The 25,305-nt window shown below is 53.4% G+C and overlaps 3 protein-coding genes across 15 annotated transcripts in view; 1 reads left to right on the top strand and 2 right to left on the bottom strand.

Annotated features, from left to right (window-relative positions):
- The window catches only part of STXBP1 (syntaxin binding protein 1), a 775,650-nt gene that overhangs the window by 121,020 nt on the left and 629,325 nt on the right, over nucleotides 1-25,305 (bottom strand). The window lies entirely within an intron of this gene.
- On the bottom strand, nucleotides 1,978-14,522 carry COQ4 (coenzyme Q4). Of its 7 annotated transcripts, XM_005660481.4 has the most exons (8): nucleotides 14,154-14,249; nucleotides 13,946-14,077; nucleotides 13,282-13,402; nucleotides 12,522-12,618; nucleotides 11,620-11,722; nucleotides 3,990-4,119; nucleotides 3,330-3,423; nucleotides 1,978-2,572 (listed from the first exon to the last, which is right to left on the bottom strand). In XM_005660481.4, the coding sequence occupies exons 3-8, from the start codon at nucleotides 13,352-13,354 to the stop codon at nucleotides 2,401-2,403; spliced, it is 669 nt and encodes a 222-aa protein (XP_005660538.3). In that variant the 5' UTR covers nucleotides 13,355-13,402; nucleotides 13,946-14,077; nucleotides 14,154-14,249; the 3' UTR covers nucleotides 1,978-2,400. The 7 variants fall into 7 exon arrangements, 4 of the variants coding, with proteins under 4 accessions (XP_005660538.3, XP_084854417.1, XP_001928369.3 ...); XM_084998291.1 differs by lacking the exons at nucleotides 13,282-13,402; nucleotides 14,154-14,249 and adding an exon at nucleotides 14,457-14,522; XM_001928334.5 differs by lacking the exon at nucleotides 13,282-13,402.
- Nucleotides 14,625-25,265, top strand: TRUB2 (TruB pseudouridine synthase family member 2). Of its 7 annotated transcripts, XM_001928419.6 has the most exons (8): nucleotides 14,625-14,789; nucleotides 15,164-15,295; nucleotides 17,721-17,795; nucleotides 18,909-18,970; nucleotides 20,239-20,320; nucleotides 22,316-22,388; nucleotides 22,880-23,016; nucleotides 24,204-25,265. In XM_001928419.6, the coding sequence occupies exons 1-8, from the start codon at nucleotides 14,627-14,629 to the stop codon at nucleotides 24,527-24,529; spliced, it is 1,050 nt and encodes a 349-aa protein (XP_001928454.4). In that variant the 5' UTR covers nucleotides 14,625-14,626; the 3' UTR covers nucleotides 24,530-25,265. The 7 variants fall into 7 exon arrangements, with proteins under 7 accessions (XP_001928454.4, XP_084853986.1, XP_084853980.1 ...); XM_084997860.1 differs by lacking the exon at nucleotides 18,909-18,970; XM_084997854.1 differs by lacking the exons at nucleotides 18,909-18,970; nucleotides 20,239-20,320.

Genomic DNA, 25,305 nt, shown 5'->3' with positions numbered 1-25,305 from the left:
AGTAGGTGCTTACCCCACTGATAAGATAACCAGTTGCATTTGGCATCAGGACCCCTGGGCTCTAAGTCCTCCCACTCTGGGTATGTGCAAAATAAATAGCTCTGGCTTGACTGGGTACTGGTGACTTCAGAAGCCTGGAAGGGCCTCGGTGGTAAACAATCCCCCTCTTCCATTTCCAAGGTGCTTACTATGCGCTAAAGCACTGCGCTGGCACAGTGGCCCTGTTGTGAGGTAAGTATGTATTCTCCCCATTTTACAGATGAGAAAACCGAGGCTCAAAGGGATGGTGTGATTTCGGCAAGGGTGCAGGGCTGCTCAGCGGCAGAGCCAGGTCTGTCTGCCGTAAGAGCCTGTGCCCCCACACACTATGGTGGGGTCCGCCACCTGAATTTTCCCTCAGGCAGGGGGAAGGGAGCTTCCCCTTGGCCATCGGGAGAGGACTCAAGGCCTACGTGGCCCAGGACAGGCCCGGCTGTGGGACCTTAGGACATTCCCCAGGCCCGAGACCCTGGGTCTTCCCTGTGAAGTGAGGTTGCAGGTGAGGCACTCAGTACCAGGCCTGGCACCCACTTCTTCAGCCACGAAGTGGCAAGCCCCCACCATGCACCAGGCTCTCTTCCCAGCAGCAGCGGGCTAGAACGAGGCCCCTGCCCTTCTGGACTCAAAAAATAAATGATGGGAAGATAATCCCAGGGAGTGGCAGGCACAGTGCAGAAAATACGGTGATGCTGTGGGGCGAGGGGAGACTTCTGCCCGAGGCCTCGGGGAAGGCCTCTCTGAGGTGACACAGCACAGATGTGAATGACAAGGAGCTGGCCGTGTAATCACCTAGGACAGGGTGATGTTCCCAAAGGGAGGAAGAAGACCAACAAAGTTCACAGAGATGAAGGATGGAAGTTTCTAGAAGTGGCAGGCCTCAGGGGCTGTGGTAAGAACACAGCTATTGCCGGTATAATTTTTCTCCTGTCGTGAGCTGCGGACGAAAATGCCACCCTGTGTTCTGGAGACCAGACTCCATCCCCAGTTAATCCTGATGCCTGGTGCCCATCCCTCGAGGCTGTGAAGGCCCAGGGCCATCTGGGCACCTAGTGGCTGGAGCAGGTGAGAAGATTGTCTAGGGTCTGACCTTCCCCCTGCCTGTGGCACTGTTGGCTCTTCCTAACCTCAGGGTAGGGGTGCCTGGGACCCTGGGAAGGTGGCCGGTGCTGCAGAGTGATGGGCTCACCCCAAGCCCCTCCTCTTCCTGTAGAAGTTCAGGGCGAGGCTTCCCTCTTGGTTCTAGCTGAGGCCTCCAGCCTCCCACACCCTCATTCTGCCACTGGGAGCCCTGGACTGGGACCTGGTGGCCACGAGGAACCAGAGATGAGACAAGCAGTGGAAGCCCAGGCTGGAGGGTACGTCTGTCCTCAGTGCTCAAGGCCCGAGGCTGCCAGTCATGGGCAGCGCTGGGCAAAGGCAGGAGAAGCAGACCCTTGACTTGATGGGAGCCTTTGTTCAGAGAGCAGACTCCCGCCCCCTGCTCCCCGCCCTTCAGAACTGGATATCACCCTTCCCCCTGCAAAGCTCTCCCCCAGCCTGGCACCCAGAAAACCCTAGCTGGCAGGGAGGGGTCAGGAGCAGAGTTTGTGGACCTAAGCCATCCCAGCACAAGCCTAGAAGACTGATTCCCAGTTCCCTTTCAGCAGCTCCTGGCTCCACTGCGCTACCTGTTCCCACCTGGGTTGGCCCTCGAAGCCACGCAGTGGTTATAATTTATTGTTATGGAGGTTCCCAGGCTAGGGGTCAAATCCGAGCTACCGCTGCTGGCCTAAGCTACAGCCCCAGCAATGCCAGATCTGAGCCGCATCTGCAACCTACACCACAGCTCACAGCAACATGGGATCCTTAACCCACTGAGTGAGGCCAGGGATCACACACACAACCTCATGGTTCCTAGTCAGATTCGCTTCCACTGAGCCACAGTGGGAACTCCGATAATTTTTTGTTTTTAGAGAATTCAATTTTATTTCTTTCTTTTCTTGGTCTGTTTAGGGCTGCACTGGTGGCACATGGTGGTTCCCAGGCTAGGGGTCAAATTGGAGATGTAGGTGCTGGCCTACACCACAGCCAGAGCCGGCCGGGATCCAAGCCGAGTCTGTGACCTAAACCGCAGTTCACAGCAACGCCAGATCCGTAACCCACTGAACAAGGCCAGGGATCAAACCTGCCTCGTCATGGTTACTAGCTGGGTTGTTACCACTGAGCCCCGATGGGAACTCCTGGTTATGGTAAATTATGACTAATGATGTCCAAGGGCTGAGTTCAAAGAAAAGGTCCTGGCAAAGGGGCGCTCTGCCCCCCGGGAGCGAGGCTGGGGGGCTGGGAGCCGCGCCAGGCCCTCCTGGCTCAGCGCCTTGGGGCCTAGACCAGGTCCTCGACGCGCACGGGGGGCTCCGTGATGCCCAGCTCCTGCCGCAGGGCCCGCAGGGGCTGCTCCCAACGGCGCTCGTAGTACAGGTGGAGGAGGCACGGGGCTCTGCGTCCGTTCCGAACAGCCCAAGGGATCAGCTCCGAGACCAGCACCTGCAGGCTCCTGTGGGGCAGCAGAGGCCAAAGGAACGGGAGGTCCTGAGCACGCCCTGTGCCCTGCAGCGGGTTTGCGTTTTCTCAGTTAATCCTCACACACAGCCAAGGAGGCCCATATCACCTCCACTTTGCAGATGAGGAAACAGAAGCTCGGTGAGGTGAAACCCTGGCACATTTTTTTTTTTTTTGTCTTTTGTCTTTTTGTTGTTGTTGTTGTTGCTATTTCTTTGGGCCTCTCCCGCGGCATATGGAAGTTCCCAGGCTAGGGGTCCAATCGGAGCTGTAGCCACTGGCCTACACCAGAGCCACAGCAACGCGGGATCCGAGCCGCGTCTGCAACCTACACCACAGCTCACGGCAACGCCGGATCGTTAACCCACTGAGCAAGGGCAGGGACCGAACCCACAACCTCATGGTTCCTAGTCGGATTCGTTAACCACTGCGCCACGATGGGAACTCCCCCTGGCACATTCTGAACATGCCAAAGCACAGGACGACCTACTTCCACAAACTCAGGCCAGAATGCCTCTCCCGCCTCCACCCCGGGCCCTTGACTCCACTGTTCTGACCGGATACTGAAGCCTGGCCCGAGGGACCAAGTCGTGGGCTTCACTCATCATCTGGGAACCCTGCACCAGGCCAGGGTCACCTCTCCGCCCCGCTCTTCCCATTCTGGCTTCCCCGAGAACCACGGGGGCCACTCGGTGAAGCTATGGGTTCTTCCTGCTGCTGGAGCCCTGGCTCCTCCCCACTTGAGAACTTACTGGGCGCTGAGTCGGATGGGGCCAAAGAGCGCACTCAGGACGCACATGGGCAGGCCGGTCTGGACAGCCTCAAACCACTTCACCACAATCTCCCCTGGTGGCAGGCGGGGGGGAGGGGGGGAGGGGGCAGGAGGTGAGCAGGGCCAGAAGGAGAGGCCCGTGATGCTTAGGGCTGGGCACCGGGTGGCATCTGCTTCCCTCCAGCCTCTACCGGGGGTCAGCAGTGCCCAGTCCCAGCCTGTGCTGGGACCAGGGGCACTTGGCTTGCGGTTGTGAAGAGGGTCCAAGAAAGAGCAGAAGGAAATACGGGCTGGAAAGGGCAGCTCGGGTCAGAATGCAGAGGATCCCAAAAGCCATGGGGAGGAGCCCAGGCCTTAGGGAACCAGTGAGGGCTTCAGAGCTTGGAGCTAATAACCAGGACACGGCAGGGAGCCCTGCTGTTAGGATGTAGCTACGGCCACGTAGGAGCCAGAGAGGCAGTGAGGATGCAGGGCAGAGGCACCCAGGTATTCAGGTAAAGCAAGAAACGGGGCACCGAGCCTGCTAATGGGTGGGTGGCTGAGACAGGTGAGCCCTGCCCTGGCCCTGCAGACAGACCCGGGAGCAGGCTAGCTGGAGCGCCCCACCCCGACCCGGATCCCCGCCGCGGCTGGCACTCACCCGGGATGTTGGTGGGCATCCCCAGCAGAGTGTGCACCATGTCGTGCACTTCCCGGTACCGCTGGATCACGTACGCCAGCTCCTCGTCATCCACGAATCGCGTCGGTGCTCGGGTGTCTGGGGAGACCCTCTGACAACCATGAACCTCTCCTAGACCCCTTCTGGATGGTTCCCAGCATCCAACTGCCAGCCTCTCCTGGACCCTCTCACCCATGCCTACCAAATGCACATGGAACCCACCAAAAATCCCTGGAAACTGTTTCTGTCCACACATGCGGATGGGTGTATTCTCAGGCAGGAAGATGGTGAACTGGCATCCCCCCCACCCCGCCCCCAACTCACATATGATGTACACTGGCAATCTATGGCAAAGAAACCTCTGCGAGGGGGGGAGAGAAGGGAATTACTTAATGGTATAGAATTTCAGTTTTATTTTTATTTTTATTTATTTATTTTTTTTGTCTTTTGTCTTTTCGTTGTTGTTGTTGTTGCTATTTCTTGGGCCGCTCCCGCGGCATATGGAGGTTCCCAGGCTAGGGGTTGAATTGGAGCTGTAGCCACCGGCCTACGCCAGAGCCACAGCAACGCGGGATCCGAGCCGCGTCTGCAACCTACACCACAGCTCACGGCAACGCCGGATCCTTAACCCACTGAGCAAGGGCAGGGACCGAACCTGCAACCTCATGGTTCCTAGTCGGATTCGTTAACCATTGTGCCACGACGGGAACTCCAGAATTTCAGTTTTATAAGATGAAAAGGCTCTGGAGACTGGTTTCACAGCATTGTGCTGTGTTAAGTAAGCTTAACCCTCCCGAACTGCCCATTTAGAAGTGGTTAAGATAGTAACCACTTTTAAAAACCCCAATTAGAAATAAAACGGGGAACTTCCCTGATGACCTAGCCAGTTAAAGATCTGTTGTCGTTACTGCTTTTGCTTGGGTTGCTGCTATGGTGTGGATTCAATCCCTGGTCCAGGAACTTCTGCATGCCCGTGTATAGACCAAAATTAAAATAATAATAATAATAATGTTAATAATAATAATAATGAAACAAAACTGATCAATAAAAAAGAAAATAAATTAAATTGGGGGAAAAAAAGGAGCACCCAAGGCCCCTAATTCTTTCTTCTTTTTAGGGCCACACCCACTGCATATGTAATTTCTCAGGCTAGGGGTCCAATCAGAGCTATAGCTGCCGGCCTACGCCACAGCCACAGCCACACAGGACCCAAGCCGCATCTGCGACCTACACCACAGCTCATGGCAACATCGGATCCTTAACCCACTGAGGGAGGCCAGGGATCGAACCCGTGTCCTCATGGACACTAGTCGGATTTGTTAACTGCTGAGCCACAACGGGAACTCCGCCCCTAATTCTTCAGATGAGCTGCTCCTTCCCAGCACCCTTATCTTCACCTTGACCATGCCTATCTTATCCTTTATGACCGGGCTGACGTGTCCCCTCTGCAGGGAGGCTGTCCCACCTTCAGACAGACCAGGTCCATGTTACGGTCCCTGCTGGCATCCTGTACTGTGTGGTGTTCAAGGCGATTGCATTGTGAGGTTTAGCACACGTGGCTGTCAGTGTCTCTCCTGCAGCCCTGCACTGTCCAGCAGCCCATCACGGCAGCCACTGAGGCTTAAAACAGCACAAATGCCAATTGAGGTGTGGTCTACATGTAAAATAATACACTGGATTTCGAAGACTTGGTATGGATAGAGCTATTGTGAAACCTTGGTAATTTAAAAACATTGGGGAGTTCCTGCTGTGGTACAGCTGGTTAAGGACCCCACATTGTCTCTGCAGTGGCTGGTGTCACTGCTGAGGTGCAGGTTTGACCCCTGGCCTGGTGCAGTGGGTTAAGGATTCACCGTTGCCAGAACTTTGGCTCAGATTTGATTCCTGGTGCAGGAACTTCCATGTACTGTGGGGGCAGCTGGAAAAAAAAAAACTGATTACAGGTTGAAATGATATTTAGTACATTGATTGGGTTAAACAAACTGTGTTACTAAAATTGTTTCTTTTTGCTTTTATTAAAGTGGCTAGCAGCCGATTTTAAACTACCTCTGAGGCTTGGATGCTACTGCAATGAACACTATGGCAGCAGCCTGTCAGAAGCACAGGATCAGGCTGACTGTTTTGCCCACTGTTGTATCTGAAGGGCCTTGGTGAATAAACACCTCTTTTTTTTAATGGCTGACAAGTGCCCATTGATCGAGGCCAGGGATTGAACCCGAAATCTCATGGCTCCTAGTCGGATTCATTTCTACTGCACCACGACGGGAACTCCCAGGGACTGAATGTGAGCCATAGATTTGACCTATGCCGCAGCTGCTGCAATGCTGTAACCTTTAATCCACTGTGCTGGGCTGGACCAAACCCACATCTTCACAACCTCCAGAGCTGCTGCAGTCAGGTTCTTAACCCACTGCCCACAGCAGGAACTCCTAAACATCTTTTTTTGTTTTGTTTGTTTTTGGAAGTTCCTGGGCCAGGGCTCGAACCTGTGCCACAGTAGTGACTGGAGCTGCTACAGTGACAATGCCAGATCCTTAACTCACTAAGCCACAAGAGAACTCCCATTATCCATCTATCTTTCCCTTGTTCTTTCTTTTTCTTGTTTTTTCTTTTTTTTTTTTTTTTTGCTTTTTAGGGCCTTGCCTGAGGCACATGGAAATTCCCAGACTAGGGGTTGAATCACAGCCACGTCTGCAACCTACACGACAGCTCACGACAACACCAGACCCTTAACCCACTGAGTGAGGCCAGGGATCGAACCTGCGTCCTCAGGGATACTAGTCGGATTGTTTCTGCTGCACCGCAACAGGAACTCCCCCATCACCTTGTAACTGCATGTGTAAACGGCCAGCAACCAATGCTTTTCTGACCCCAGGCAGGGACGACAACAGTCTTCCTCCTACCCACCCACCGCCTCTCTGAGTCTCAGAAGACCCCTGCAGAGTCGGGACAGCCTGGTTCTCCTACTGCTAAAGCCCAGCCTCAGCCTGTCCAAGGCCAAGGGATTTGATGCTTTTATTGTCTGGGGCTGCTGGCTCGTGCCATGGTCTGTGTGTGACGTTATTGGGTCCCTGGTCCCAATTTCCTCTACAGAGTTCTACCTGCTGTGAAGCTGAAGGTGATCAGTGATGGCCGACACTTCCCACGTCCCTGCTCTGTGCCAGAATGAAGTCCTTTACACATATTGGCATCTTGCATCTTTCACCATCGAGGGGTAGATACTGTTAAGACCCTCAGGGACCAATCAGAAAAATGAGGCTCAGAGAGATAAGGCAGTGTACCCAAGATCGGACTCTGAGACAAGCCTGCTGAATCCCAAAGCCAGCAGCCTTAACATCCATTAGTCATCAGCCAGATAAGTGCCTGGGAAGATAAACATTAGGTTTCCTAATCTCAGAGAAGGGGTCTGAGGCTCAGAGGTCAAATGATTTGCCCAGGGCATTAAAGCTGGGGAGAGAGGCAGATCCTAACTCAGCCTTTTTTTTTTTTTCCTTTATAGGGCCATATGGAAGTTCCCAGGCGTGGGGTTGAATCAGAGCTGCAGGCCTGTACCACGGCCACAGCAATGGCAGATCCGAGCCACATCTGCGACCTACACGGCAGTCTGCAGCATCATCGGATCCTTAATCCACTGAGCGAGGCCAGAGATCAAACCTGCGTCCTCATGGATTCGAGTCGGGTTTGTTACTGCTGAGCCATGGGGGCTCCTCAGCCTCCTCCTAACTCCAGGGCTCATGCCCTGTAATCCTGATGCCTCAAGGATGACCACATCCCCCACCCACGTCAGCCTCAGGGAGGGTGGCCTCACCTTGAACTTTGAGCTAAACCTCAGCTGAGACAAAGGGGCTCCTTCCTGGTTTGCTGGATCCCATGCTCTAGATGCGTCACGGTCTAGGGCTGTCACCACATTAAGGCTGTGGTTGGGGAAGGCGCCCGGAGAGGCCCTGGCAGGCCCATCAGCAACAGGACAAAAAGGCTCTGGTGGCTTCAGAAGAAGACTATCCATTCCTGGGTGGCCCTTGGAGCAGGTCACCCTGGTGGATTTCCCATTAATGACATAAACCTGCATCTTGGGGCGATCTCGGAGATGGCAGAGAACGGGGCAGAGGCAAGTGTCAGGAGAGAATGGGGAGCAGCTTGTCTTCTCAGGGATGATAATCTCCTGAAGCAGGGCTTCTCAACTGTCCTCCCAGGGACATTTACAATGTCCGGAGATGCCTATGGTTGTCACCAGACCACTTAGTGTGGTGAGTGCTGCTGGCATCGAGTGTGCAGAGGCCAGGGACCCTGCGAGAAACAGCCCACGAGGCACAGGGCAGCCCACACCACCATGGATTACCCAGCCCCCAGTCAACAGCGCCAAGGTTGAGAAATCCAGATCTAGAGTAACCTTTGCTCCTTCTCTCACTCCCACCGGCCTGGCTGGCTCCCGCAGCTGGACGGCAAGGCCACTTAGCAGAGGTGCTTTGACTGGATGTGTGTGGAGGGGTGGAGGGAGGAGTGGGACAGGGAAGGTGCTGTGTTGTATTCTACAGTCCTTTTATAAATCAGAGCATGCTATCATCCTGTTGGAAACCTCAGTGGCTTCCTATCACTCCTATTACAAAATACAGACTCTCGGAGTTCCCGTCATGGTGCAGTGGAAACAAACCCGACTAGGAACCAGGAGGTTGCAGGTTCGATCCCTGGCCTCACTCAGTGGGTTAAGGATCCGGCGTTGCCGTGAGCTGTGGTGTAGGTCGCAGATGCGGCAAGGATCTGGCATTGCTGTAGCTCTGATGTAGGCCGGCAGCAACAGCTCCAACTAGACCCCTAGCCTGGGGACCTCCATATGCCGTGGGTGTGGCCCTCAAAAGACAAAGAGACCAAAAAAAAAAAAAAAAAAAAAAACCAGACTCTCTCTCTTCATTTTTGGCCATGCCCAAGGCATGCAGAAGTTCCTGGGCCAGGGATCAAACCCACAACACAGCAGTGACAACGCTAGATCCTTAACCCAAGCCACCAGGGAACTCCAGACTCTTTCTAAGCAGATAGTGTAGGGGGGCCCCTGGAGAAGGAGAACCAGGCATGGCACTTGTGACATAAGAGAAGCCATTTTAGGCCTAAGCCATTTTGTGATCGAAGCCTGGCCACAATGCTTGCCCTTGAAACAGGTCTCAGTACCTCACAATCTCAAAGGATTACAAGAATGCAGGAATGGAGGAAAAGCAGTTAAGAAACAACCCAGCGATAAAAGAGAGTCCTAGCTCCTCCTCAAAAGATAGCGATAACAATCTGATGCTATCTTTAAGTTGTTCTACAGGAACTTAGGCCCCCACCCAGGTGGAGAATGGCAACTACTAAGATGTCAGACTGGTCAGAACCTAAGAAATGATGAGGCTGACTTTTTCTAGCCCTTGGGACTTCAATCAACTGAAGCTTGGACTCTGTCAACCTTTGCCCCAATTCTACATGGAATCCTCTGTTTGAGCCGCTTCCTGAACGTGCACATGCCCCGACTCTGCTGTCCAGGGTGACAGTGCTTCAGGAAAGAGCCCCAGCAGGAGCCTTACTTGCCGCAAGCAATTCTTCCTTCTGTCTTTTGGCTCGACACCCACCAAGAAGTAAACCCAGTTTGGGGGTGACCTTTCCCATGACAGGCAAGGCCTCCTAGAGCACTGGCTGTTTCCCCCCAACTCACTCCTCTAAGGCCCCATCAGCCATGTTGGTCAGTCCGTGTTCCATTTATTTATTTATTTTTTGCTTTTTAGGGCCACACCCGTGACCTATGGAGGTTTCCAGACTAGGGGTCAAATTGGAGCTCCAGCTGCTGGCCTATGCTACAGACACAACAACTCAGGATCTGAGCTGTGTCTTCGACCTACACCATGGCTCACGGCAACATCAGATCCTCAACCCACTGAGCGAGGCCAGGGATTGAACCCTCGACCTCGTGGTTCCTAGTTGGATTTGTTTCTGCTTCGAGGCGGTGGGAACTCCCCACTGTTCCTTTTATTCTTTTTTTTTTTTTTTTTTTTTTTTTTTTTGTCTTTTTGCTATTTCTTGGGCCACTCCCTCAGCATATGGAGGTTCCCAGGCTAGGGGTCGAATCGGAGCTGTAGCCACTGGCCTACGCCAGAGCCACAGCAACGCGGGATCCGAGCCGCATCTGCAACCTACACCACAGCTCACGGCAACGCCGGATCCTTAACCCACTGAGCAAGGCCAGGGACCGAACCCGCAACCTCATGGTTCCTAGTCGAAGGAACTCCTCCTTTCATTCTTTTTTTTTTTTTTTTTTTTTTTTTTTTGTCTTTTTGCCATTTCTTGGGCCGCTCCTGCGGCATATGGAGGTTCCCGGGCTAGGGGTCGAATTGGAGCTGTAGCTGCCAGCCTACGCCAGAGCCACAGCAACGCAGGATCCGAGCCGCGTCTGCGACCTACACCACAGCTCACGGCAACGCCGGAACCTTGACCCACTGAGCAAGGGCAGGGATCGAACCCGCAACCTCATGGTTCCTCGTCGGATTCCTTAACCACTGCGCCACGACGGGAACTCCCTCCTTTCATTCTTAAACACAGAGAGCCTTGCGCCTGCCAGTTCCTCGGCCAGAAACACTCCTCATCTTCTAGGTCTCCTTGGCAGGGCCTCCCACGACCACCCGATTTGAAGTGGCACCTGCCACTGCCCCACCCTCTGTCACGTTGACTGCTGTCCTCCCAGCACCATCTGCTAGAACAGAAGCCCCACAAGGGCAGGCTCTCTGTTGGTTTCATTCATTGTATCCTAATTGCTGACGACAGTGTTTGTTTGGTTTTGTTTTTTGTTGTCTGAACAAATGACTGAATTTCTGAGTAGCTGGGACTCCGCCCCTCCGGCACCTAAGCATTCTGCCTGGGGTTGGCAAGTGCCACAACTTGTCACACCCAAGGAAAACACGTCTCTCTGAACAGGGGAACACAATGCAATAGTTAAGGACATACTCTTGGTTTGAATACTGCTTCTATTAATACCAGCTTGTGAAATCAGCACATTGCTTAACTGCTCTGAGCCTCAGTTTCCTCACTGCTGACGACAGTGTTTGTTTGGTTTTGTTTTTTGTTGTCTGAACAAATGACTGAATTTCTGAGTAGCTGGGACTCCAACCCTCCGGCACCTAAGCATTCTGCCTGGGGTTGGCAAGTGCCACAACTTGTCACACCCAAGGAAAACACGTCTCTCTGAACAGGGGAACACAATGCAATAGTTAAGGACATACTCTTGGTTTGAATACTGCTTCTATTAATACCAGCTTGTGAAATCAGCACATTGCTTAACTGCTCTGAGCCTCAGTTTCCTCATCTGCTAAAAGGAGATACTGTTAAAATCTACTTAGCAGGGTTGCTGGGAAGATTCAGTGAGATCATGTATGGGTCTGGCTGCATGCAGAAAGAGGTTAATAAGTGCTGGCTATTATTGCTTGGAGCAGGCGCATTGCCTGTCCCAGAGAAAATGACAAAACCTTGGCCCAAGAGACTGCAAGGCACTTCTGCCCATGGCAGCAGCCCAAGGCCCCTTCCTTGGGACATCATTTTGGTGCCATTCCTCTGCCCTTTCCAGTGACTGCCAAACACGCAGAAGCTGGAAACTCACATTCACATCCAGGAAACGGAGATACTCGCAGCCAAAGGAGCCCTCAGGCAGGCTTCGGAGCTTCTCCAGGTCAAGGGTGGACATCGAGATCCGGGGACGCTCCCTGTGAGGCAGAAGGCAGGACTCAGGTATTGGGTTTTTTTTTGTTTTTTTTTTTGCTTTTTAGGGCTGCACTGGAGGCATATGGAGGTTCCCAGGCTAAGGGTTGAATTGGAATCAGAGCTGCAGCTGCCAGCCTACATCACAGCCACAGCCATGAGGGATCCGAGGCATATCTGAAGCTACACCACAGCTCATGGCAACGCTGGATCCTTAACCCACTGAGCAAGGGCAGGGATCAAACCCGAAACCCCATGGACACTAGTCAGGGTCATTACTGCTGAGCCACACGGGAACTCCAGGACTCAGGCGTTGGGAGGGCACCAGCAGGGGCAGGTGAAAGGTCTGGTGAGAGATGAAGGGACAGAGGGCAGCAATGGGACCACACGTCCTAATGGAGCACCTACTACTGACCAGGCCGGTGGCCGGGACGGGGGAAGACTACCACGAGCTAAGGCCATGGTTCCTGCTGGGGGGCACAAGGCAGCTAAAGAGGCCTCAGATGGGATCAGGGTATTCACAAAAGGCACTGAGGGAGGGGATGGCGGGCAGTATGTGTTAACAGACCTCCGTGAAGGCACAAGAGCCCTGTTGCTGGAACTAGGCTGAGGCCATCGTATTGCATCACCCAGGGGTCAACACAGTGTCTATGTGAGTGGTGCCTATGGATTCGGGCAGTGCCCACGGCCACCACTCACGGCCAGGGTATCAAGAAGAGCTCCCCAGAGGAACACAATGCAAGTCCAGACAGACGGGAAGCGCCAAAGAATGCCCTCAATCCCCCAGGCAGAGCTGGGACCTACTGCAGGATCTGGGCACCCTCTGGATCCCTCTTCATCTGGTCCCTGAGGAACTTCAGGGTTCGGCGTCCTGTGGTCTCTCCTAGAACTGCAACCATGTCTGAAAGGAAAGAAATGGGGACACGTGGAGGATGTGATCTTCGGTGGATCGCCTGACCTGGTCTGAGCCTCAATTTCCTACATGAGCAAACAGAATATCTACCTCTAAGTTATAAAGATTCAAGTTAAACATGTAGTGAAGCGCTGGGCACACAGTAAAAGCTCAATATAGTTATGACTGTTATTCATCTGATGGGGGAGGTGGCTCTGGTGAGCACAGTGCTCTGACAAATTTATGAATCACTTTCACATCCATCATTACAACAGAATATCATGTCTCCACGGACAGGGGCCGACTTTGGTATCACAGAGTGCTAGGTTCGACCCCAGCTACAATCACTGTCTAGAGGACCTTGTGCAAACTGCTTCACATTTTTGACCCTCAGTGTCCTAACTTGGAAGTGCAGATAACATCTTTCTTATAGGGTCAATATGAAAAATCAAGAACATCACGTATATAAAACACTGAGCAGTGAGCAACCAAAATAAGGGCTTAATGAGCAATTACCATTTTTTTTTTTTTTTTTTTTTTTTTTAGGGCCATACCCACAGCATATGGAGGGTCCCAGGCTAGGGGCTGAATTGGAGCCACAGCTGCTGGCCTACACCACAGCTCACAGCAATGCGGGATCCTTAACCCACTGAGCAAGGTCAGGGATCGAACCTGCGTCCTCATGGATCCTAGTCAGATTCGTTACCGCCGTTAACTGCTGAGACACAACGGGAACTCCCAGCATTATTGTTTTTACTAGCAGGAGTAACAGAATTTTCCAGACTTAGAAATCCTGGAGGGGATGAGAAAGGCAGTGTAGGATCCAAGAATGTTCTAGTCAAATGTCTAGCAAGCACTTACGGAGCATTTATTATGTCCCGTGCCCTATCCAAAATGCTACCACTCCAGTGGAACAGGGTAGTTATGGTTCCCGACCTCATAAAGTTTAATTTCTAAAGGGACGTTATACTTTTACGGGCATAAATCATCTAGCCCAGAGATCCTCAGTGTGGCTGGATGACAGAATCTCCCGGGAAGCAGTTTAAAAAGGCAGAGGCTCAGATTCCACGCCCCTTCCTGCCTCCCTTCCCCACTCCCACAAGATTCGAATTGAGTAAGTTTTAGGGTGGGATCCAGGCATCCGCATTTTATGAATACTGCAAGTGACTGTGAGGTGCAGCTTGGTCTGGGTACTCTGGCCTTGTCTTGTTTCCAGTTACCCAAAGGAAACGGAGGTTTTGACAGTGGCAGGGACCTCCCCGGGACTTCCAAGGCAAGGGTGAGCCTCCCCCCTCCCCCGCCCTCCCAAGAGAACGCCAGGCGCGGGCAGCCTTACCGTGGCGATAAGGGTCGTAGAGGGCCATTACGGCAGAGCCCGCGGCCAACAGCGCCTTCTGCAACAGGGAAGTGGGGATGTGTTCGGGGTAGAGGAGGCCGGTGCCATGGCTCGTGGCACGAAGGGGCACATCTGCGAGGCAAGAAAAAGGCCGCGCGGTCAAAAGAGCCGGGGGACGCCAGCACGCCGACCAGCCCCCGCCACTTGCCTGCAGCCGGCTGCCCGCGGCCTTGGAAGGCGCGGAGGGGGCGCAGGGCCCAGCGCAGCAGCGTCGCCATGGCAGCGGGTACAGTCGGACGTCCGCGGGAGGATGGGAAGGGCAAGGCCAATGCCCCAGACTTCCCCGACGACGGCGCGCCGGAGAAGTCAAAAGGGCTCGATTCCTACGGCGCGGAGTAGGGTTTTTTTTGCGGGAGGGGGGAAAGGGCACGGACAGGAAAGGTCTCTATCTCTAAGTATGAAGAAACCCAGGCAATCTAATTCCAAGGATATAAAATTCTCCCCATTTCACCTTGCCCCCCAAAGTGTCTCTAAGGAAGCCCGCCTGGCTTTGGGGTTCAGTGTCGGACCGTACTTTGTTCACCGCAGCACGTTTTCCCCGAGGACAGAAAGACGAGAACCTCTTCCGGCTGCGAAACATGGCAGCGTCCTCTGGAAGGACTCTATTTGGGGAGGGACCATATGGCATTTCCGCCGGGTGCCGCTGTCCTGCGAGCCCCAGACGCGGGCTCCGGGATGGGGTCAGCCGGCCTGGCGCGGCTGCATGGGCTCTTTGCCGCCTACAAGCCCCCGGGGCTAAAATGGAAGCATCTACGGGATACGGTGGAGCTGCAGCTTTTGAAAGGTGAGTGCATCGAGCCAGTCTTAACGATCCCCTTCCCATTTCCCTCGGAGTCTATTTCCGCTTCTGATCCTTGCGGGTAAAGTCAGTCATGTGACCTCGTCGCCTGGGCGGCTGCCTTTTCCTGATCGTCTGTCGTAAGCACTCTGTTTGTTGTTCCTCTCTTTCCCCGGTGTTCAGATGGGTAAACAGACTCTATTTTTAGTTGTCATAAGTAGTAGAGTCAATATTTGACTCCAATTCTTGTTCCTAATTGCTACTGATCTCTGCACCCGTGGACTTGGAACTGTCTTATGCATCCCCGTGTTTTCCTGTCCCGCCCACCCCTGGGTGTTCACACGGAATTGATGAGATGCTATTTACATGTGTGTGCTCAGGTCTCAATGCTGGGAAGCCTCCTGCTCCTGAACAGCGTGTTCGCTTCCTGCTGGGTCCGGTGGAAGGCAGTGAAGAGAAGGAGCTGACCCTCACAGCCACCACTGTGCCCTCCCTCATCAACCATCCTCTGGGTAAAGCACATTTAGGAAGGGGCCTGGGTGTCACTTCCCAGGAAATCCCTGCTCAGAATCAGTGTCCTAGCCAGTGCTCAGACTCTTACTGTCCCGAACCAGTGTAGGGTGGCAGTGGGGATGAAGTATTTGACCAGAGATTGGCAAAGTTTCCTAAAAAGGGCCAGATAGTCAATATTTTAGGCTTTGCAGGTTCACCTCTGCCATTGTAGTGCAGAAGTAGCTATAGATAGTATGTAAAGCAGCGAGCCTGAGTGTATTCCAAATAAAGCTTTACTTATGGACACAGACATTTTCTTTTTAATTAAATTTTTTTTTTTTCTGCTTTTTAGAGCCACACCTGCAGCATCTGGAAGCTCCCAGACTAGGGGGTGAATTGGAGCTTCAGCTGCCCGCCTATGCCATAGCCCCAGCAATGCCAGATCTGAGCTGTGGCTGTGACCTACATCACAGCTTACAGCAACTCCGGATCCCTTAATCCACTGAGCAGGGTCAGGGATTGAACCCACATCCACATGGATGCTAGTCAGTTTTGTCAGCATTGAGCCACAGGGGGACTCCCTTCTTGGTTTTTTGTTTGTTTGTTTGTTTGTTTTGAATCATTGAAAAATGTAAAAACCGGTTTAAATGGTAGGCCGTGAAAACCCCAGGACTGGGGATGTGACCTGTGGACTGTAGCTTGCTGGCCCCTTTGTTATCCTGGGACTCCAGGTAGGGATCGAGGCCCTCAGGTAGAACTCCTGTGCAGGGCGTTTTGGGCTCCTGTGAAAGAGTGACATTTTAGTCAATATAGCTGCCCAACAGTAGAACTAGTTCTGAAAATGAACCCCCCCCCCTCCACTAGGTGTGATTCAGGCATGCATTGGGAAGGCTAAGGAACTTGACCAGGGACCTCTAGGACCCTTGGACAGAAATACAGTCACTCCACAGTATAATAACAATAAGTATGATGGGTCGAGGACTTATTTTGTATTATACTGTGTTAAGCTTTTCCCGACTACTGCCTTACTGAATCCTAGGAGATGGGGTCTAGTCCCGTTGCACAAATGAGAAAACTGAGGCTCCATGGGAATTTTTTGCTTGCTTGCTTGTTTGTTTTGGCCATGCCCCAGGCATGTGGAAGTTCCCAGGGCAGGGGTCAAACCCGCACCACAGCTATAACTGGAGCCACAGCAGTGACAACACCAGATCCTTAACCCACTGAGCCATGAGGGAACTCTGGGCTCTGTGTTGACATTATGTCATGTACCCTGGATTTGGTAGGCTCCTTTTTTTTTTTTTTTTTTTTCCCCCTTTGCTTTTTAGGGCTACACTTGCAGCATATGGACGTTCCCAGGCTAGGGGTCTAATTGGAGCTACAGCTGCCGGCCTACACCTCAGCCATAGCAACAGGATCCCCAGCTGCATTTGCAGCCTACACTACAGCTCACGGCAACGCCTGATCCTTAACCCACTGAGTGAGGCCAGGGATTGAACCTGCAACCTCATGGCTCCTAGTCAGATTTGTTTCTGCTTCGCCACAACGAGAACTCCCTTGGTAGCTTGGTAGGTTCTTAAGCACCCCTTCTTCTCACTTCCTTTTTTTTTTTTTTTTTGCTTTTTTTTAGGGCCACACTCACAGGATGTGGAGGTTCCCAGGCTAGGGGTCTAATCAGAGCCACAGCTGCCGGCCTATGCCACAGCCACAGCAACACAGGATCTGCTCCATGTCTGCCACCTACACCACAGCTCTCAGCAGTGCCAGATCCTTGACCCACTGAACAAGGCCAGGGACTGAACCTGCCTAGTTGGATTTGTTTCCACTGCGCCACGACCGGGAACTCCTCCTTACTTCAGCTTGATCTACCAAAGTATAAAACCTTCTAGCTCTTTCCTGCATTCATTCTTTTTTTTTTTTTCTTACAGCTTTATTGAGATAAAATTGATACCAAAAAAGTATTATGTACTTAATATAATCATATGATCGGTGGCCATTCATTCTTTCAACAGTTATTTCCCAAGCTGTCAGTGAATTCTGGGTCAGGGAATCAGAACTGTGAATACAGAGACCCAGGCCCTGCCCAAAGGGGCTCACAGCCTCCATTATCTCCTTGGGATGGTGCTCAGGCCCCCTTCCTGCAGGAGCTGGGTGGGGAACCCCACAGGCTTGATTCGGGTGTCTTACTCAGTCCACTCAGAGCCTCTCACTGGGGGGAGTGGCGAAGGCAGAGAGTAACAGGCCTCTTGGGTTGCCTTTTTCTGGGCCCAGGAAACTGAGGAAACAGCTTGGGGCTCCAGATTCCATGGTGGGGAAGTCCGAAAGTTCAGCCTGACCCTGGTTTGGGCTCCATGAGGCTACACGCTAGGAGTGAGGTGCCACGTAGCCCAGACCCATCCTGGAGGCTGGACTTGCTGAGCAAGAGGATCCTGTTTGTTTTCCTTCCAGTACGTGGACCAGCATTCACCAGCCTGAAGGTTGGCGTGGGACACCGACTGGATGCCCAGGCGTCTGGGGTGCTGGGTAGGTGGTGTGCTGAGCCTGGGGTGCAGTGATAGAGGCTTGGGAGAGGGATTGGGGAGCCACCAGGAGCCCAACCCTCTTGTAACCTGACAGCCATCTCCCACCACTGCCTTCTGGTTCCTGCCAAGTCTGATCCTCTGGGGAGGTGGCTGTTGGAAAGGGGGAAGTCGTAATCGCCCAGTTTATCGACTGATTCCTGTCCGTGACATGTGCTACGGAACCCTTAGTGCACCTGTCTTGCCCTAACTTTATTTGGTAGATGCTGTATGATACGAAGAAAGTAAGGCTCCAGGAGCTTAGGTCACTCATCCTAGGTCACGTGGCTAGTGAATGTCCCTGGTCCAGAGAGGGGAAAAATCGCTTGTGCGGGGTAGCCAGGCATGTGACTCTGTGCCACTGGCCAGGGTCTGGAGGACGCTAGAGCTGGGCACAAAGCCCTGAGTCATGTGCCATCTGTGTCCCCAGGGTCAGGCGGTGGCCACGTCCCCCATGCAACAGTCACAGCAACTGGCCTTACTTCCTGGGACACGCCAGGGGCCATGACCTCCTGCCCCCTCGCCCAGCCCTCCCTGTCCAGGAGTGAATGGAGGGTCATTCTTTCCTTTTGCCAGAAGGCAAAACAGAGCTGGAGAGGCAGGGGGTGGCCACGATGGCCCTGTTTTTTGGCCCTTCATTTGTGCTGACTGCTTCCCACGCGTTGTATCAATCAGCACAGAGCCCACAGGCATCAGAGTGTTTTTAATCCCATTTTACTGCCGAGGGAGTCTGAGACCCAGGGAGGTTAAAGGACATGCTTAGAGCTACCCCAGGTTTGGGTGTAGGTCTGTGTGGCTGGGCCCGTGGCTGCTTACTTTTCAGTGAATCCAGGCCCCCCCAGGGAGCTTGCTGAGGATCCTAGGCCTCCCCCATGGTCAGAGTCAGAAAATACAGGCGGGACCTGGAAATCTGCATTTTCATGTTTCCGCAGAGGCGCTCCCTCGTCCCCTGTAGAAGCGGCTCTCCTTGCCCCTCGCTGTGTTGGAAGTGGGAAGTGTTCTCCTGGAGTGGGTGGGGGTTGGAGGTCCCAGGGGAGCAGGAAGGGGGAGCCAGGTGTGCAGACTGGGTGCCTTGCAGTGCTCGGCGTGGGACACGGACGCAGGCTCCTCACAGACATGTACAACGCCCACCTCACCAAGGTACGGGGGCTGGGGACGGCCTGCTTATCCCTTGGCCCTTTCCCTGGGGTCACTGGTAGGATTCTGAAGCTGAGAGGAGTCCACGGGGGACATCTGCGAGCATTTTTTGTGGTTGTGTGCGGGGGGACCTAACAGTAACATAATGACAGGTGGCGCGATCGCACACTGGCTGCTCTGTGCCAAGTGCTCGATGTGGACTCCTCTGTGGGCACCTTACGGTGTCCCCATAAAATAGACTCTGTTTTCAGCCCATTTTACAGATGAGAAAGTTGAGGCCCAGAAAATGTCACTTGCTCAGGGTCACACAGCCTTTAAGCGGCGGAGCTGGGATTTTAACCTGGATTTGCCTGACACCAGCACCCGACTGCATTCTCTGCCTGAGACTGCGAAGTAGACACCACTGTTTTGGCTTCTGAGGGCTTGCGTCTGTGCTGGGCCGTGGGTCTGGCGTCACAAGCCTGTGCGGAGATGCCACCTGAGCTGGCCCGTGTTTTCAGTGCTTAAGAGCACAAATTCTGGAGTCAGGTGGCTTTGCTTCAAGAACCCAGCTTTCGAAGTTCCTGTTGTGGCGCAGTGGAAATGAATCCGACTAGGATCCAAAGGTTGCAGGTTCGATCCCTGCCTTGCTCAGTGGGTTAAGGATCTGGTGTTGCTGTGAGCTGTGGTGTAGCCTGGCAGCTGTAGCTCTGATTTGATTCCTAGCCTGGAAACCTCCATATGCCTTGGGTGCGGGCCTGAAAAAAAAGCAAAAAAAAAGAAGAAGAATCCTAGCTTGTACCACTCTGCCAGCTGTGTGTCCTTGGGTGGTTACGTAACATCTCTGTGTCTCCATTTCCTCATCTTTGAAATAAGAAGGATCGTAGCTCCTCCTTAGTGATTGCAGGGAACGCTCTTAGCACAGCTACTGGCACATAGTGGATGCTCAGTAGATGTCACTTGTCGTTCTCTGTGCCGTTGTCATTGTCGTTACCGTTAGCTGCACAGAACAGATCTGGAGGAGAGAGAGAAGCTGGCAGCATCCTGGGAGGGGCCTGGCGGGATAAGTTGTCAGGCTGGGTGGAAGCGGAGAGGCATGGAGGCCCGTGCTGGTCACAGGGTGGCTCTCGGCCCCCTTGGCAGGAAAGCCCAGTGCCCTTTCCCAGGGGACAGCCAGGCAGGGGCTGAGCGCGTGAGTTCCCTGAGGGAAGATGGGGAGCCTCAGTCGAGCACCTCAGGGCTGCACCTCCCTCCTCAGAGACTGACCATCCCGTGGCCTCCCTGTCTCGCAGGATTACACCGTGCGTGGCCTCCTGGGCAAGGCCACAGACGACTTCTGTGAGGACGGGCGGCTGGTGGAGAAGACGACTTTTGGTGAGAGCTGAGCAGCGGGAGTCCGGGGCGGGGGCGGGGTGGGGGCTGCCTGTTCTTCTGCTTCCTCACCCTGACCCCCCCCCCCGCCCCTGCTCAGTTACTCTCAGACACACCGAGCCTGGGCTGGCTGCTGGGGGCATGGACTTGACGTTCTGGCTTTGCGGAATGCCCTGTGCTCCCTCCCAGCTTTCTCACCCGGCTGAAATGTCACCTCCCCAAGGGAGCCTCCCTAACCTCTAGGCTTGGAGTGAATGTGCTGTCAGAAAAGTCATCAACTGCTGATTAGAGATTATTTAATAGCTGTCTCCCCACCAGAATGTCACCTATGAGAGCAGGGACTGTGTAGTTCCATTCCTGTGGGCACAGGACAGGGCGGGGGACTTGGCAAGTTCAGGATTGATGGGTGGATGATGGGTGAATGGGGGATGGATGGCTGGGTGGTGGATGGCTGGATGGACGGGTGGGTGGATGAGGGCTGGGTGGGTGGATGAGGGCTGGGTGGGTGGGTGGGTGGATGGATGGATGGATAGATGGGTGGGTGGGTAGTTAGTTGGTGGTTTGTTCTTTATTTCTCACTTTCCTCATGTTCTAAGACATCCTAACTACCAAGCTGACACTTTTGGGAGAGAGGAAGCCAGAATTTGGAGGGGAGGAGATGTTTGTTGGTATTGAGCTAAATTTCTTGGACTTGGAGGATAGACTTGTGGTTGCCAAGGGGGAGGGGGAGGGAGTGGGGTGAATGGGGAGCTTGGGGTTAATAGATGCAGACTGTTGCCTTTGGAATGGACTAGCAATGAGATCCTGCTGTGTAGCCCTGGGAACTATGTCTACTCACTTATGATGGAGCCTGATAATGTGAGAAAATAGAATGTGTACATGTATGTGTAACTGGGTCACCATGCTACACAGGAGAAAAAAAGTTGTATTGGGGAAAGAACTATTAAAAAAAACTTTCTTCAAGAAGACACATATATCAATTATGTAATTTAAAACTGAAACATCAAAGAAAACGAAATGCTGGGAAGGAGACCCAGGCGCAGGAGTTCCTGTCATGGTGCAGTGGAAACGAATCTGACTAGGAACCATGAGGTTGTGGGTTCGATCCCTGGCCTCGCTCAGTGGGTTCAGGATCTGGCATTGCCGTGAGCTGTGGTGTAGGTCACAGACGTGGCTTGGATCTGGCAGCTCTGATTCGACCCCTAGCCTGGGAGCCTCCATAGGCTGCAGGTGTGGCCCTAAAAAGACAAAAGACCAAAAAAAAGAGAGACTCAGTTGTAGAGTGGCAGGAGCCAAGAGGAAGAAGTGATGTGCTCCAAGAGGGGCTTTCTGGAGGAGGCAGCGTTTGAGCTGGGCTATGAATGAATGGGAAGAAGGCAGCAGCCAGCACATCCCAGATCAGACAACAGCATGAATGAAACCAGACAGAAGGGATGAGAGGCCCAGGCCCTTCTGAGCTGGCCAGCCTCTAATCACCACGCTTTCTCCCAGAGCGCTGGCCTGTAGAGTCACAGGTTGGCAGCTGGCCCATGGGACCAGCCTCCCCCCAGCGCTTGTGAGCATCCCTAGGCTTTGCTGCTGCCTGCCCTGCACTCACTGTGTGGGACCAGCAGGCAGAGCCACTCCCACCTCCTGCCACCTGTTTCTGCATGTGGGCCGATGGCACCCTCTCTCCTGGGGTCCCTGGCATGAAAAGTCCTAGTCTGGGGCTCGAGGACCTGGCTTAGGTTACTGTGCAAGTCACAAGACATCTTTGAGCCTCATTTCAGAAGAACGTGTTCTTCCCCTGGAGAGGGTGAGCCCCTTGAAAATGTCCTCAAACTGTTGAGTTCTTGAGTATCTTTCAGAGAAGAGGGTCCAGAGTTTCCATAAGATTCTCCAAGGATTCTCGACTCCCTAAATGGGAACCTTGGGTCCAGAGGGGCAGGGAGTTGGCCAGTTTGTTGCTGCCCCTCTTCAGTGGGCACCTGTGGGCTGACCATCCTCTGACTTTTCCAGACCACGTGACCAGAGAGAAGCTGGACCGCATCCTGGCCCTGATCCAGGGTTCCCATCAGAAGGCCCTGGTGATGTAAGTGAGACCTGACCACACCTCCCTGAAAGGGGGCCTTCAAGGAAGTGTTGGCAGAACAGGAGATGCCCATAGGCTCCCTGTAGGCTCCATCCACCCTGGGCAGATTCCACGGATGTTGCTTTCGGAGCCCACCAGAAAACGGACACAAGCTCCCATCCCTCTCAGCATTCAGAAGTGTTTCTTTGTGCCGGGTCTTGGGCCAGCCCCTGGGGAGACCAAGGGGACCAGAGACCTCAGCTAGCCTCTTAGGGAGCCTCTGATGATCCAGCGGAATGGGGCGGTTAGCACGTGTCCGTGGGTTGAAGCAGGGCCTGCAGTTAGGGACTGGAGGGGACAGACTGCTGCAAAGGTGGCTAGAGGGGCAGGGAAGGTGGAACACGAAGCAAGAGCCTCAGCAAAGGCACGAGCAGGGCAGAGCCAGGGGAGGCAGTCAGCCGAGCTCCCTCACCACACGCCGGCTGCCCACTCAGGCCCCTCCTGACCCCCAGGTACTCCAACCTCGACCTGCAGACCCAGGAGGCCTATGAGATGGCCGTGAGCGGCGTGATCCGGCCCATGAACAAGTCCCCGATGCTAATCACCGGCATCCGATGCCTCCAGTTTGCACCCCCAGAATTCCTCTTGGGTAAGTGACCCCGGGACGTTGGAGTGGTGCCCTGGGGCTCCTGGGCTTGGGGAGTCAGTGTGAAATGTGCCCTGGCAAAGGCCGGCGCATTGAGCCCTGATCTCTGCTGGCCAAGGCACCAGGGGCCGACTTCCTTCCTGGCCTGGGGCTATACTTGGCCGATCTCGCACATCACAGGCAACAAAATGCTCTCCTGTTTCCTGCCAAGTCCTCTTTTGAAGCCAGACCTTAACAAGCAAAGGTTATATTTGCTTTTTAAGTGGCTCTATTCCAGAGCCACTCGTTTATAGTATTTCAGGTTGTTGTGGGCCATCAATGTCACTCTGCCCTCTGGGACCCCACCCAGCTCAGCACTGCCCCCCCCTTCTTTCTTCTCTGTCGATCATGATGCAGCTATGGCACTGCTGGATCCTTTAAGCCTGGCCGGGGATTGAACCCTCGCCTCTGAAGCAACCCAGGCCTCTGCAGTCAGATTCTTAACCCACTGCACCAGCTTTGTTTTCTTTCTATTTTTTTCCCCTTTTCTTGAGTGCTGACCAAGACTCTTTCGAAGCCAAGCTTCTTGTAGAAATTATCTCTTAGGAGTCCCCATGGTGGCACAGCAGTAACAAACCCAACTAGTATCCATGAGGATGAGGGTTCGATCCCTGGCCTCGCTCAGAGGGTTTAAGGATCTGGCGTTGCCGTGAGCTGTGACATAGGTCAAAGACTCAGCTCAGATCTGGCATTGCTATGACTGTGGTGTATAGGCTGGCAGCTGTAGCTCCCATTTGACCCCTAGCCTGGGAACTTTCACATGCTGCAGGTGCAGCCCTAAAAAGATAAAAAAAAAAAAAAAAAAAAAAAAAAAGAGAGAGATTTTCTCTTATCTCAGATTGCTCACAACCACTTGTTTTGCAGAGGAGCAAACCAAGTCTTAGAGCAGCACTTTAACCTGGGCTTCTTCCTTGCTTTTTAAGGCAAATCTGACTCCATAGGCATGGGTGGGGCCTGAGATTCTGAACGGTCATCTGACAAAGTTTCAGGGCTGGCCCTGGGCCACACTTGGAAGAGGGGAGCCCTAGAGAGCTCAGGTGTCTTGCTAAGGTGATGGCACAGCCAGGAGGTCTCAGGGGGTGTGGTTCTAATCTGCGGACACCAGAGGCCGTGCCCTGACGACCGCATCTGTGTTTGTGTGTCCTGGGCAGAGGTGCAGTGCATGCATGAGACACAGAAGCAGCTGCGGAGGCTGGTACATGAAATTGGCCTGGAGCTGAAGAGTTCCGCTGTCTGCACCCAGGTGCGGCGGACACGCGATGGCTTCTTCACCCTGGACGACGCCCTCCTGAGGACCCAGTGGGACCTACACAGCATCCAGGATGCCATCCAGGCCGCAGCGCCCCGGGTGGCAGCAGAGTTGGAGAAGAGCTTGAGGCCGGGGCTGGCTACCCAGCCGCTCCCTGGTCCAGGCCGGTCCTGGGACTCCGAGAGGCCAAGCCCCGCCTTGGGACCGGACAGCCATGTGGGGCATTGAATGGCCGGGCACTGGTGGAGCCATGGGTGTATAAAGATAAGAAGTGTTCCGCATTCGCTTGGCGACTCAGCAGTAATGAACCTGGCCTCACTCAGTGGGTTAAGTATCCAGCGTTGCCATGAGCTGTGGTGTATGTCGCGCAGATGCGGCTTGGATCTGCCATTGCTGTGGCTGCAGTGTAGACCGGTGGCTGTGGTGTAGACCGGCAGCTACATCTCCATTTTGACCCCTAGCCCAGGAACTTCCATATGCTGATGGTGCGGCCCTAAAAAGACCAAAAGAAAAAAAGAAAAAGAATCGTTCATGAACCAAAACTGATGACTTTGCAGACCAGAGAGGAGGGGGAGCTTTTCTTACATGTGACGGAAAACCGTGAAGCTCTAAGAGAAAAGATGAGCAGGAGTTCCCATCGTGGTACAGCAGAAACGAATCCGACTAGGAACCATAAGGTTGCGGGTTCAATCCCTGGCATCACTCAGTGGGATGAGGATCTGGTGTTGCCATGAGCTGTGGTGTAGGTCGCAGATGTGGCTCGAATCTGGCGTTGCTATGGCACAGGCCGGAAGCTGCAGCTCCGATTGGACCCCTAGCCTGGGAACCTCCATGTGCTGCAGGTGCAGCCCTAGAAAGCAAAAAAAAAAAAAAATATATATATATATATGGACTAATATCTATAATATATAAAGAGCTCATATAAAATAAAAAGATGACAAGAAAATTGGTCAAATGACACAAATTGTGTGTTTATATAGAAATAAATCCAGGAGTTCCCGTCG

This window comes from Sus scrofa, chromosome 1, assembly GCF_054392235.1.
Source record: "Sus scrofa isolate SSC_HxYL_T2T_F1_AM1 chromosome 1, Sscrofa_HxYL_maternal_Yorkshire_Landrace_v2.0, whole genome shotgun sequence".
NCBI lineage: Eukaryota > Metazoa > Chordata > Mammalia > Artiodactyla > Suidae > Sus > Sus scrofa.
This window is presented reverse-complemented; position numbering and strand designations above follow the sequence as displayed.